The sequence below is a fragment of the Pagrus major genome, chromosome 4 (assembly GCF_040436345.1).
Source record: "Pagrus major chromosome 4, Pma_NU_1.0".
In the NCBI taxonomy this organism is placed as follows: domain Eukaryota; kingdom Metazoa; phylum Chordata; class Actinopteri; order Spariformes; family Sparidae; genus Pagrus; species Pagrus major.
This window is the reverse complement of record NC_133218.1, coordinates 6,602,194-6,616,957: the sequence shown is the minus strand read 5'-3', so window position 1 is coordinate 6,616,957 and position 14,764 is coordinate 6,602,194. Positions and strand designations below refer to the sequence as shown.

General features: G+C 41.4%; 1 protein-coding gene across 3 annotated transcripts in view; it reads right to left on the bottom strand.

Annotated features, from left to right (window-relative positions):
• Positions 1-437: 437 nt before the first annotated feature.
• Positions 438-14,764, bottom strand: part of dmxl2 (Dmx-like 2) — a 50,986-nt gene continuing 36,659 nt past the window's right edge. For all 3 annotated transcript variants that reach the window (XM_073464340.1, XM_073464341.1, XM_073464342.1), the window contains exons 39-54: positions 12,803-12,993; positions 12,558-12,691; positions 11,967-12,052; positions 11,635-11,836; positions 10,869-10,986; positions 9,342-9,407; positions 8,448-8,534; positions 7,876-7,997; positions 7,356-7,494; positions 6,056-6,116; positions 5,768-5,895; positions 5,577-5,654; positions 4,609-4,700; positions 4,476-4,528; positions 4,157-4,374; positions 438-2,356 (exon numbers count right to left, since the gene is read on the bottom strand). In XM_073464340.1, the coding sequence (XP_073320441.1) occupies positions 2,147-2,356; positions 4,157-4,374; positions 4,476-4,528; positions 4,609-4,700; positions 5,577-5,654; positions 5,768-5,895; positions 6,056-6,116; positions 7,356-7,494; positions 7,876-7,997; positions 8,448-8,534; positions 9,342-9,407; positions 10,869-10,986; positions 11,635-11,836; positions 11,967-12,052; positions 12,558-12,691; positions 12,803-12,993 (1,985 nt within the window). In that variant the 3' untranslated portion in view covers positions 438-2,146. The remainder of the gene's footprint in view (positions 2,357-4,156; positions 4,375-4,475; positions 4,529-4,608; positions 4,701-5,576; positions 5,655-5,767; positions 5,896-6,055; positions 6,117-7,355; positions 7,495-7,875; positions 7,998-8,447; positions 8,535-9,341; positions 9,408-10,868; positions 10,987-11,634; positions 11,837-11,966; positions 12,053-12,557; positions 12,692-12,802; positions 12,994-14,764) is intronic.

The following is a 14,764-nucleotide window of genomic DNA, read 5'->3' as shown; positions in this document are numbered from 1 at the left end:
TAAGGGTCTTAATGATTATCTTGGCAAACATTTTTCCCTACCAGTTCTCAAGTCGTAAACACAGGAGAGAAAATTAAATCACACTTGGATGGATCACCAGAAAAAAAAAAAGTCCTCACTTGCCCTTCAGGGCTTCCGTATATCTTATTTGTAATGTCAGAATTTGGAGTTACTAATTGTGTGAAAACTTTTCATCACTTTGTATCAATCAATTCACAATTTGTACAAATCAAACTTATAATTCAACTTTTGTGGCTGTTTGTGTTGTAAGTTGTTGCATAATTTAGCGTATTTGCATGACGGTTATCTTTGATGTATTTTTATATGGATGTACATGTTATCCCTCCTGTTATTCTGTACATATAGACAGTCCACCCGCCGTTGTCATGAAGCAGCATGATCCCTCATTCCTCTAAAAAGAAAACAACAGCAGCAAATCACCCTGATGAAATAAAAAGAATTTATTCACTTTACAAAGGTAAAACTCTGACCATGACCTGTTCTCTCACACACCTCCAGGCTCAAGTGCCCTAGTAAGCGTCTACCCATGATATTGGCTTCTTTTGCATTATTACATGCACACGCACATACACACCAGACACCAGTAGGACCATTGGTAAAACACTTAAGATACATACAGTACACATAGTGGGCAGAAAGAGGGAGAGAAACACAAATCTCTTTAATAAATACCATACATACACTTAACAAAAGTTACAACTAATCCAGCTGGTATGATACAAACCAAAAATAAAGAAATGCTTTAATGTTTGTACAAGCTGTTGTGGTATTTCATATATATATATATATTTATATTTATATAATTTATATATTAAAACTATTTCAAACGTTTTACTACTAGGCCAAATAAAGCCAGACATTCATTTGTATATAACAGTTTCTTCTTCAATAACCTATTTATTTGAAATAAACTTTTAGTGTCTCCAGAATTTGAGTGCAAATATCTATTCCTTATGGATGAAACGGTAAAAACAACTAGCGAGGTAACGCACACTTACATACAGTAGACTGTGTTGCACATCTCCCAGTCAGATACAGTAGAACCCCTTACATTCCTAAAATAAAAGGCAATAAGTTAAATAGTTTTAAAAAGGAATGGACAACCAAAACAAACACAAACATATAAATAATTTAAATAATAAAATTAAAAAAAGACAAATTCAAGACTATATTGTGCAAAACCAGAAGTGAACCTTTGTGTTTCTGCTCTGGGTTGGTGGGCGCTCGGGTTCGGACCAGACAAGTGGAAACATTGAAATCACAGTCACAGGAATAAAACACATCATCTTCCAAACAGGAATGTTCTAGCAGTGAGTCTGCCACACAAACAGGCATTTGAGGGCAGGTGGGCGGGCAGGCGTACAGATGGCAGACACAGCAGAGTGGACACACACTTGAGGGCCGAAACGGGCCGGGCTGGCCGAGCCCAAACCAGGAGAGGCCGGAGTGAGTGACGGGCAGCCAGTGAAATGGGGAGTGGTGGGGGGTGGGGTCACTACAGGAGCAATGCACCATCAATTCTTCCATAGGGGCTGAGAAAAGCCGGGCAAAAAGGCAGGGGGGCAAAACCATTGAAACAAAATGCAGATTCCAACAACTCGATTCACACTGGAAACCACTGACTTAATAACAAACCACAGTGCTGGTTACAGTAGATGCTAAGAGATTTTCAGCTGTGGGCACAAAATGACGACAGTTACACACTTTTAAAATTTTTGCTTGAGCACTTTTACAGAGCACTATCAATAGACCTGTGATTGCACCGCGTAACGAGAACAGGACATGCATAGCTTCCCTATGGACACACTCTAAGAGTAGAGATTCTTCAATAAAATTACAATAAATCTAGCTTTAAAATCAAGTATGATACCTTTTGCTTGTAACTTTTGCTTTCAGCCTTTGGGAAAAAAAATATTTGCAGCTCCATTTCTCATTCTGGATATGATTTACATGAAGTGTAAACCCATGAACACTGCACGCTGTGGAAGAGGCCAAAAGCGTTGTGATCTTTTGACTAACTCCTCCCCTTCACTTACACTATTAATTCCTAGCGAGTGTTACAAGCTGTATGTGTTTTTTCTTTCTGTCTCTTTCCTCTTTGGACCCTCACAAGTGGAAGTAGGTGTTACAGAATGTCGACCAAGCTGCTGGGGATGTTGTAGCGGTCGGGGAGGACCCTCATCTTCAGGGTGCCGTCTGCGCCGCAGGTGAAGATGCGGTTGCCGGGACGCGTCTCAACCTGCATGACGCCGGCACCAATGTTGCGGAAGATGGACTGCTTGGCGTGCTCGGTGCTAAAAGAGTGCATGAGGCCGTGGCCGGCTAACTTCCACACCTTGAAATAGAGAAAGCACAGAGAGGATGGAACAGGTGTTAAGTTTCTTTTTTCACACCAGCCTACTGATCTTTTCTTCCGTGATGTAGAGCCTGCTGCTGCGACTGTCAGATTCAATTTGAGAGCTGTGCCACTTTCTCAGTGGTGTAAAAATGATTTCGTACAAAACAAGTCTGTTTCTGTTCTTTATCAAACGGCTCACATTTTATAACGGCCGCTAATCAAGCTGACAAATGTCTCACCAGAACCAGCATGGTATAATGTGCAGCACTCAGACGGCACAGTTGTGGCATTTTGATTGAAAATGTGTCTGATGTCGGGTTCAGACTCGAGGATTGTAGCCCTGATTTTCCACTCGCTGACAGTTTTTGGAGTTTGCCAAGTAAAGCCCCCAGATGAGAGGCAAATCATCGTTTGGGTGGTGCTCAAACACTATAAGAGAACTCTTCAAAGTCGTGATCTAAGAGCTCGCCAAGAGCTAGCCGGTGCCTTGAAGATGCCCAAAAGATATAAAGCAGCCAATGAGAGCGGAGAAATCGAGAAGGAAAGACAGAAGAGGACCAGAGCACCAAGGCTGCTGAGAACAGACGTCTCAGAAGCATCACTCCACTGCTACTTCACTGATTCTATGACCAGCAGCAAAGGCACAGAAATAATGGAATAATGCTTAAAATGTACATTTATAGAAGCCCTGAGGGGCGAGTGAGAATTTTCTTTCTGGTGATCCATTTGCTAAATCTGATCAGAATTATTTTCTCTCCTGTGTTTATGACTTGAGAACTGGTGAAAAAAAGATTTTGCCAGGGTAGTCTGTTAAAGTTTCTTTTTCCCATCTGTGGTTTTCATGTGTGAAACCGAGCGCAATTTCTGCTGAATTTTTCATTCTGCTTCACACGATTTTTTTTTCTCGTGAATTTTTTTTTTTTTTTTTTTATTCCACTTGGTTTCACACATGGAAAAAAAGTCTCCTGAAGAGTTTTGTATTTTTAGGGGGAAAAAGAAGAAAATTAAGGAACTTTGATTATCTTGGCAAAACCTTTTTTCACCAGTTCTCAAATCATAATCACAAAAGAGAAAACATTTTAGATCAGACTTAAAAAATGGATCACCAGATCGACTGGTGTTGGTAAGTCACTCCATTGATTTATAAGTTAATATGAGTGACTCATATAGTATCTGTTGTCAACAACTGCTTTATATGGATATAAAAACCTTCTCCTGCTGATCATTAAATCTCTGCGGGGCCAGATGTTGATAAATCTGAAGCCTTTTATTTAGGCACATCCGCCCCAGATCTGTTCATTAAATCACCATCTAACGGCACCAGGTTGCTAAAAAACAACCTCTGCACACATCAGACCGACCGGCTTTAGCTCAGTATTTTTCTGTTTATGCATTAGACTTCGGATTACCGGGCTCATTAGTCACGACCTCCTCTCTAACTTTCTCTTCAAAGTTAAATGTTTTCAGATGTCACTTTTCCCCTCAACTTTATAGAGTGAAAGACGCATGTTTTGGTCTGAGATGCTGGTGCTCTAGTGCAATATCTAGGAGAGTGAATGTCATATTTCAGCTTTAAGTCCAACTTTTATAAGTTACAATTGCTGTATGACAGCATTATGAGCAGTAAATGTGCGAACCGGGTGTTTGACTCTGACTCGACTTTGTCTCCTGTCTCAGCATTTTCTGATTTCATAAAGAATAAGACATAAATCCTAAGTACAAACTCAAAATGCCACTGTGAAGTGTTGATGTGTTTTGGCAGATCAGTGAGTGTGTGTGTGATGGAGCATGCGTCACCTTCATGTTGCCCTCTGCAGAGCCGGTGACGAAGAAGTCCTCGAAGGCATCCAGTGCGAGGGCCTTGATGGCTGAGTCATGGGCCTGGAAAGTATGGAGCAGCTGCCTCTGGCGGATGTCGAACACGCACACAAAGCCCTTTCTGCCTCCGGTGATCAGCAGCTGCTGTTTGGGAGCGTACTGCAGCACAGTGGCCCCGTTCTCATGGCAGGGGAAGGCTGAAGGGGTGGGAAAGAAGAAAAGTGGAATTAGATCACAAAAGATGTCGAGGGGAAAATCATTAAAACAGGCTTATTCAAAGCAATCTGTGATTTCTTACCATGGACCATGGTATTGCTAGGTGAAATCAGAGTATCCCACAGGCAAACATTTCTGCGGGAGAGGGAAAACAAGGGTGATATTAGTCGGTTAATACCAGAGAGATAGAGCTGTTTGTCAGTGCAGACACCGACCTGTTATCATTGGACTGTCCGGCGGTGGCGATGAGGCTGGAGGATGTGATGAAGGCGAAATCACCGCAGGTCTTAGTGTGACACTGCCAGCTCTGTCAGCAGGAACAGAACAAGAAAAACAAACATATTAATTTTAATGTAACATATTTTGAAGAGAAATGCAAATACTGTACTTAAGAAGATTTTTCAGGTATCTGTACTTCACTTGAGTATTTTGACGGTTCCTCCCTCCATCTGAACACAAATATCTGTACTTTCTCCTCCTAACATTTTCAAAACAGGCTCGTTACTTTAGTTTGAATGCATTTGAGGGGAATTATGGATTATTTTTATTTTGCGTCATTACACGCCGCCTTCCCAACATCATCAGTGCACATCACGCACGGCAGACGTAGTGAGACGAAACGATGTAAGAAGACGGAAACAGACAGAGAGGGAGACTGGAACGGGGAGAAAAGGTGTGTTAGTGCCTCTTATCTGCAGAGACCCTGCAGCCCTCTGCCTGGATTTTCTTATTTTCTCACTTTGTTGCTGCTTGGGACGTTTTACCAACACAAAATGTGGCTATGTGACGACCTGGGAATGAGACGCAACAATCAACTATCCTTGTGGTGTGTTTAGGAACAGCTGGGACAAATCCTCCTGATTCTACCCTTAAGTTTAATTGTCTTTGAATTATGTTAATGTGATGTGAGCTTCAGTTAACTTTGCACAGAAATGGCCGGTAGAAATGTCTTCAGAGGGAAACTTTTTACTTTGATACTTTCAGAGCCTGTACTTTATTACTTTTACTTGAGTAAAGAAGTATTTTTACACAAGTATCTGTACTTCTACTGGAGGAAAGATATGTGTACTTTTGCCACCTCTGATATTTTGTTTTTGTCTTTTGTTGTCTAAAGATGTGTATTTCTGTATTTGTGTGCTTGGGTGGTGATTAAAGAGGTGAGGGAAGCAGGAAGTGACCTCACCAGGTAGGGTTTGGGGTTGGAGGACGTCTGATTGACCTGCCAGAGACTGAGGAAGCCTTCTCCGTCAGCAACCCCACACTACAAGAAGAGTACAGAGCAATCAGAACAATCACACCAGATAGACAAAACACAGATGCTGCAGTGTGTGTGTGTGTGTGTGTGTGTGTGTGTGCGTGTGTGCGTGTTTGTACCTTATTGCCCTGGGAGTTGAAATAGAGCCGGGTGACTCTTGCGTTGCCTGCTTGTCTGAAGCAAATGAGCTGCTGAGGTCTGTTCCATTCAAACATTCTCACACTGCCGTCCTGAGCTCCCGTCATGTCTGACGCACAAACACACATACGCACAACATAGGCGGGGAGAGATGGAAGCAGACAGAGAATAACGATAAAGCAGGAAAATCATATGAGATGAAATTAACCAAAAGATCATTGAATTTAAAATGTATGCTGGTGACCATGGGCTTCAGAGTGGGCACTTACAATACTGATAGATGGGATGAGACGTCATTCTCTTCACGTTATTTAGGTTCCTCTTCATAATCTGAAAAACAATTTATCAATATAACACATGATGTCCAGAACATTATAGTTAATATAACTGTAGTTTTTAGCAGGGATGAGTGAGTACATCATTATCTGTATCTGTGCTCTGAATGGGTGGGGCTTAAATTGAAAGTGGGCGTGGTTAACACAGGTTGTTAACCTAAGACTGTAATTGTCATGAATTGATCAGAAGTTATATATACACTATTTATATTTACTACATTTACTATTCATTCGAACATCATTCACAGAAGGATAAAAAGAGTGAAACCGAGTGAAATAAAGGTTTGCCAGTTTCTTCTCCTGAAATTTTTCTCCTTCACCTTCACATAATTTTTTTTGTCCCCCCTCAGGCGAGTTTTTATTTATTCATATATGAAACCAAGTGAAAAAAGTTTTGCCAGTTTTTTCTCTTGAAATTTTTTTTTCTCCCAAAAAAAAGTTTCTTCTGGAAATGTTTTTGAAGTTTACCACTTCAACTTGTTGACATGAGGGACAAAAGATAAAACTGAGATAGTCTGATAAAAAAGGGGACTGTAGGATGTGAATCTGGCCCTTCCTCTTGTGAGGACTGTTGGTGCCTATATGATGTGAAGATGAGGATGCGGCAACCGTCAGTCCAGGTATTAAATGTCTGGATCTTAACTAAGCAGACCTGCCTGCAGTCTTAGGAAAGCTCGTTCTGTAACCCTCTGAATCTGATGACACCCTCTGTCCTGTCTTGCTCGTTGTATCACACTCAACATTTATCAACACGGCTGGGACATGGAGAACCCTGACTGCGTGTTAACTGTGACGCAGACGTGTACCTTGGCTCGCCGGCTGTGAGAGCTGCTGTTATCTGTGTTTGTATGCGCCCATCTCTGCCGTGCAAACACACCTCCTCTTTGTATCAGCCTCCATAGACTCAGCAGGCCAGCTGTTTAGTCGGCACGGCTCAGTTTGGCTCAAAGTTGATAAGAATTAAAAATATAAACTTCTCCTGATTATGTGCAGCGCCCACAGACTGCAGAATTAAATGCAAGTAGTCAAATGTCTATTTTACTTTACTAAAGCATCTACTGTGGAGAACAGACTGTTATAAAGTACGACTGCAGAGTGATATTCTCTGCTGTCTACAGGCTCTAAAACAGAGCTTAGTTTCCCCCTGCTGACCATCAATGAGAACTACATAGCCATTGCTTCCTGGTTTGGCTGTGTTTGTGTATATCTGTGTTTGTAGTAGACAGACTCGTACCACACTGGCTCCCATGCTGGTCTGGCCGCTGCCAAGCCACGGCATGGATGCAGAGACCGGCATCTGTGGTGGTGCAAAGGGGACAGAGCTGGCCTGGGCGATGTTGGTATGAGAGGAGCGATGGTCGATGTCGTCAGAGCTGTGAAACAAACCACAGCCAGAGCACGTCACACACAGATGTTTAAGAGAGATATTTAAAACATGGATATTGTACAAAGACCAGATATTCACATGTATATAAATATATAAAAAAGAAAATGTTGGTTTCACAGATGAAATAAAATTGAGGAACTTAAAACGATTCTCCTTGCAAAACTTTTTGTTTCACCAGTTCTCAAGCCATAAACACAGGAGAGAAAACAATTTAGATCAGACTTAGAAAATGGATCATTTATCTCTTGTTAGCAAGACGCGAAAATAAAAAATGTAACTGTTTACTGTGTGTGTGCACGAGCAGCAAGGATTGGAATAGGTAATCTGAGGACAGACCAGTGTCACCAATATCTGCCCTGAATCTCACCTGCGGGACTCCTTATCAAAGTCCTCCCCGATCCAGGTGTAGGGCTGGACGGACACCAGACTCGACACGTCCACCTCCTGGACGTCATGAGTGGAGGCCAACACGATCTCGTTGGAGTTGGCCTGGAAATGGAGGGAAGAAGGAGGGTGAGGGATGAGGAGGGAAGAAAAGACAATATTGAAATATAAAGACTTTGCAACAGTTTGCTCTGAGGCCGAGTCTGTTGATGCTTTTAAAAGGCATCTCAAGACCCACCCAATTTTTCTCAGATGTATTGGTTTTATATTACAGTTTAATAGTTTTGTTTGCCTATATGTATACGTATGTCTTTTGTGAAGCACTTTGGTAAAAAACTTTTGAAATGCTATATAAATGAAATAAACTTGAAACTTGAAACTTAGTTTCTGAGAAAGACACTGATGTGAATTTGTACATTCAGAGGAAAGTTCCTGTAAAGATGATCTAATCACCCTTTTGTACTTTGTACAAAATTACATTACAAGTAGTTCTTTCCAGGAAACATCAGGGGAAATAATCACAAAATGATGCGATGCTTCCAACTAATGACTTACCCTATTAATGGCAAATGCCATGATTATATCCGACTCCTTGTGAATGATTTTAGCTTTGCCTCCTGGGTAGCCCAAATCTGCCTCCACCTGGAAAATTCAAAGAAACATGAGACATAAAGGTTTAATTTGTCAATAAAATTAAAGCTGCAGTAAAAATACAAAAATGCATGTTTTGAAGCCTATTTTTCAAAAAGACAGAAAACCTCCAAAACACTGGCTTTGGGCCATCAGGTTGCTCCAAAAATATTCCCACTTCAGGTGAAGGTAGCATAAAGTACAGCTACATTCACAGGGGGAGAGGAGTAATCATATAAAAAGGTAGACACTTAAATATTGATCATTCTGACTGTTGGTTTCCCCGTGGAAAAAACCCTGCACGATAAGCAAGCCTTACACAGCGCTGACAGTGAGCATGCATGTTAGTAGATCTACTGTATGTGCCAACTCTCTCAGGAAGAGTTATTTTTTTGTTTTTTGCTTTTAAGTCCAGCAGAATCAGTCCAGCTAGAGAGGAGAAGGAGTGAGAAACACAGGGAGAAGTGTTATTGGTAGGGATCGGATGTGAGGTTATGTGAGCGGATGTCATAAGTGTCCCAGTGAGAGGGAAAGATTAGACATTAGGTCTAAGCCTTTAGAGCCTTGAGTAGATTTTATGCCAGAAAAACTGTCAGAGTGGTCACTATCAGGCCGAGCTGGACGGAGACATCAGGAGCTTCACCCAGTTTGGTGCCAACTGCAAAACTAAACTCTGTGCAAATTGGTGCACAGTAATTCTTTTAAACTTTAATGCACTTGCTCCATCAAGCTTGGCTTAGTAGCGTCTCTCCCAGACAGACAGACAGACAGACGGACGGACAGAGCCAGGGCCTGGGCTGGTACAGTAAATGATACTACCTTATAGGGACTGCTAGCTCCTGCTATGCAGTTTGGGCTTATATGGTCCATATGGTTCTCTACAGACTACACAACACACACAGAGGCAATATAGACACACAACACACAAACACGGCACGACACAAAACACATGCACAAACACGGGAAAATAAAACATGGAATGAAAAGAAAATGTAAAAAGGGTTGACAGGATCTTTGATGTCAAATGTAAAAAAACTCTGAACTCAGTGCACCTCATTAGCATGGAGCTACAGTCGTGTAGCAGGATGAATGGAAATATCAACTATGGATCTGACTGGTAGAGTTTAATTCCAAGTACTGTAAGGCTGAAATAATGTTGTAATAATAAAGAAACTAAGCATCTCGGGCCATGATCCCTTTGATTTTTGTCTGATTTTGCACGGGCAGCCACAGTTGCAGTCTGTCATGAGAGCGATTACATAATAATGAAGAGTTCCAGACATCAGAGAAGACCGAGAACCGTCCTGTTCTTTGGTTAACGAAAACAAAAATATCACCAACTACAGATAAATGCTCAGTGAGCACTTATCTGTGTATCAATGATGAGATGCCCCACAGGCACGTCAGTGTATGTGTCGGACAGTCATGATCAAATTTGACAGGCTTCTGATAAAGACCTCAATAAATAACTTTCTCAAAGCTCGTCTCTAGAGTCTCGCAGTGCAAACGAGTCTGTGTGTCGATTCTGTTTCCATTCTTATTAGTAAACTACTGTAGACATGCTGCTCAAAAAGAAATAAGGTGCAATTAAATTCAGACTGAATTGGCCCAAATATAATATTCTATATACATTATTGTTCATAAAACTGCATTCATTATATTATATAATATAATATTAGTCAATCGGAAGAAACAAACTATTTTGATAGTCGATTCATTGTTTAAGTTGCTGGTTCCAGCTCGTTAAGTCGAAGGATTTGCTGCTTTTCTTTGTCTTTATGATCGTACATGAAGAGTCTTTGGGTTATGGACTGTTGGTTGGACAGTCTCTGTCTGATGCTACATGTTGTTTGATGACTATTGCATACCTCTGCAGTCCGATCATGGGTATCGTGTGATTATTATGTCAAGTTCTTACATATTGCACCTTTAAATAACTATGATATAAATCTGTTTAGGCGGTTTTATTTTTGTAAGAAAAAAAGCTCTTTAAATACATAGAATTCATTTTTCATTTCCACAATCCGTTGGGATCCTACCCTATACCATTTTGCATCTCAAGAAAATGCTTGTTTGCTTTTGGCCTGTCGCTGCTGTTAAGTTTGATTTTTGGCTCTAGCAATTAAATGCAAGACTACCCCACTTTTAAAAATGTAATGTCTCAGAGAATATGGTCTTATATTTGGGCCAATGCAGTACTTGTGTGAGGGGAAGTGAACACAATGTAAATATGAACTAACAGGACTTGTTAAATAAAACAATGGTGGGTTTATTCATCATAGCAAATGAAGATGGAACTGAGAAAAAAAAAAAGCTGAATTTGTTTGATGCATGTGAGCTGCTGACCTCACTCTGCTTCCTTTTCTTAGTGAAGATGTAACGGATCAAAGTCTCCTGAAGAACTTCCTGTTTGACCAGGAAATGCCAAAGACGTCGAGCTGGGAAGGAAAGGTGGTTCTTTGTCCTGGAAGAAAACATATAGACAAAGAGAAGTAGGTCACATTCGAGGGTATCTACTAACAGGTCTTATGTCATGTTTTATTTTCAGTAACATGGAATACGAGATTATGTGATGCTGCATGTGTGACTGAAATTGGCGACATGTTTGTTCTCTATTGTGTGAAAAGCATTAAAACACTACTGATATGGAAACGCCAATATGACTTTTATAGTGGATTTTTCTTTACTTAAACACCCTGCATCTCTATTAGATTTTTGCTCACTGGTCTTTGTGGCTCACTAATCTTTTATCTGTTGTCTTATGGCTACAACTACAGTTTTTGTTGTTTATTGTTGTCATTGGTATGTTTTTCATTGTGTTATTTGCAAATTAATTTTTTTTATTTTACCTGTTGATGTATCTATGGAAGCCCTGAGGGACAAGTGAAGAAAGTCTAATCTAAATTGTTTTCTCTCCTGTGTTTATGACTTGAGAACTGGTGGAAAAAAACGTTTTGCCAGGATAATCTTTCATAGTTCCTTAATTTTTGTAATTCTTTTTTGTGAAGAAAAAAATGTAGATGTAGATGTTGTTTGAATGCTATTAATCACTGAGCTCTAGTGTTTGAGAGTGTGTCTCCTTTTCTGTATGTTGTATATGATTTCTACTCACTTGAAGGGTGTGTTGTCTGGCTCCAGCATGGCCTTGTGTCGGAGTATGGCTGGGCCACCTCCTGCGCTGAGGTCAGTGGGGTAAGTGTTGATGTAGTTGGGAGGAGGGCCGTCAAACTTGTTCATTCGCTCCAGCAGAAGCTGCTCCCAGTTCTCTAAAGTCTTCAACACAGCATTGCCGAGAGGGGAGGTGACTGGCAGGTCTGTGGCACAAACACATATAGATATACTGTTTACAGGCAGCAGCAACAACAATTAGTTCATTTATGTATATTTTTATAAATTACATTAAAATATTTCAATGTATTTTCATATAGAATATATCATCAGTACCTGTGAAGTCGAGGCCAGTGAGAGGGAGGAAGTTCTTGACGTTGTGATGAGCCAGTTTCACCATGACCAGGCGGATCAGAGCCCAGCTACGTATCACACAGACACACATGCAGGAAGATTAAAAGCTGAGGCAAAGACTCCACATTACAGCTGAGTAACCAGACGAATCTGGGAACTCATGGTTCATTTGCTCTGGCAGAAGCATCTGGCACCCCTCCTGTTCAGACAGATTTCCATCTGACTCGTCCTGTGCTGGGCCAACCACAACCATTTATCAAATCTGGAGCGGGTTTGATACATTGACTTAATATTTAGTCTCTGGTTTGATACGACGCTCAGTTAGCCAAGGGTGTTTGAGCACGAGTAATAGTTGTTGTCTGAAGCAGGTAAGCAGTTACATAAACTTGTCTCACCTTGGCAGTCAACTTCACCTATGCTTTGATCTGTGCATGTATCAGCTATCATGTCGACTAGCTCAGCGCTACGTTGTACATTTCGTTGCTCTGATTGGTCTATCCAACTCCATCCAGATACATCAATACAAGGCGATCCAAATTAGGTGGCAGGAAAACCAATGAGTGCAAGCCCTACCTGTAGGAGTTGGGGTCAGAGTGCTCCGTTATCTGTGTGTCAGAAAGGAAGGCGTCGTCATCGTCTTCATCATCCTCTGCACCGCTCTCGTCTGAGTCACAAAGAGCATTGCTGTCCGACAGTGGCAGGAAGGGCTGAGAGGGAGGAAATAATGATGGAAGAGAAAAAAGCAAATGAAAAAGGCAGATAGGGAAATGATGAATCACCGATCTCATTAGCCGATTCGAAAGAACTCAATGACTTACTTTGGCCACAAAGTAGTCCCACATGCTCAGCTCGGGCGGGATGAACTTTTCCCTGTATGCTGGTCTCTCTGTGGGCACAGGAGGCGGGGCAGCTGGTGTCTCCTTCACAGGGCGCCCAGGAACCAGCATCCTCATGTTGAACCTACGTCTGTATCGATCCACATCCTCCGCTGGGGGCTGAGGGGGAGCCACTAGGGGAAGGAGAAGAGCGAACAGAGATGCTATCTTTCAAAAACAATGAACTCTGATAAGGTCAGTTTGCAGCAGACTGCAGTATGCTGCAGTTCTGAACAAATGACGAGGATGAGCTGAGACTCATCGTCATTTTAAAGCCAAAAGAAGGTCAAGAAATAGAGCAGGCGGAAGTGAACTGCATCCACAACCTACACAGAAAACAGCATCCACGATAGAGCTCATACATATTTAACCATTACCTTAACGCTGTCTAAAATGTGGTTTCTGTCTACGATATAAGTTTCAGTCACAGCACACGAAAGACAATCGACACATTTGGAAAAGAGAGGAACAAATGCACGAACACAAAACGTTTAGGAATGAGGCACGGGGCAAGACACACTGGGTTGTGCACAAACCTGCACCATTATCGTGGGTGACTATCTCTGACGTCCCACCAGACAAAACAAGACAAGACACAAACCAGAGTAGACAGTGCAGTTAGACACACAGATACGACACGGATCATTACATAATTGGATCAGTTAATATTCAATGTGGTGCGTGGCACAAAATAATACACACATCAAACAACGATGGAGAATTTGTTGAGCAGTCGTGCGAAACATTTTCTTGTTTTCGCAGCACTTGAAGGAAGCAAACACGATGAGACTGGTGACTGTGACATGTTTATTTGTTTCAAGATTAATGTTAATTTGAACATTAAAGGGAACATTTGCATGGTATATAATGTCTGTATGTTTGTGACATGCATGTTAGACTGCAGCTGTGCTCAAGAAGGGTTTTTGCATTCAGCAAAGTGATTCCTATCAACATCTGGCATTTATGATTCCCCCTGAGCAACTCTTCAAAAGGCTCTTGGCTCTGCTGAGAGCTATCTCAGACTCTACACTGATACAGAGTCTAAATGTCAGCCCGTATCTTCCTCCCCCACAAATACATTGTGAGCACAGATTACTTTGGCCTAATGAATATGAATGAACTGTGTCAAGTTCAGTAAGCATACTTCGACTTATACAGCACAGCTACTCAGAAAATGTCTACAAATTTAAGAATCTGACAAACAGCTGAATCAAGTCACACACCAACTACTATCAGTCTAATTACTACCTCTACTACAAATGACTGATATAGAGTAAATCTGGTCCACTCACATTCTTAATAAACATTTAAAGATGCAGATATGGTCAGAATTCAAGGGTTGCTCCAAAAATATGGATATAAGCATATCACCAGTGTAACCGCCAACTGCTGCTAACTATACTTTTTGCTGTAGCTAGCTGATTAGCTAATTATCTCAGTTAGCCATGGAGCTAGTGGCCTTGTTACCTGACTCCAGTTTGCCTGGACAGTGGCCTCAGAAAGAGTCACCGCAGCCAACAGGGCTCAGCCGACAGCAGGCTGGGATTGAACACAGCCTCCAAGACAGATCGATGTCAGTTTAAAGAAAGGGGACAAGGTATGGAGGCGATTTACAGCGGCTCCGTTCAGGACTATGTGTCTAGGGACAAGAAGATACGGTGGGCAGGGACAAAAGAGAGTCGGCAAACAGCAGCGGGAAAAATGTCACATAGAGCTGGAATATTTTCACATCTTACTCTGAATTGAGGATTTTTTTCAGACCAAACTAGATGCGATTGTGGAAAGACAAAAAAAGACTGTTTTGGTGAGTTTTATTTAGTTTATGTCGAGTTTTAATGAAATTAAGTGTGTTTTATAATGAGTTAACTAGACAATTAAGCTTGTCTTAGCTCGGAGACAAACAAA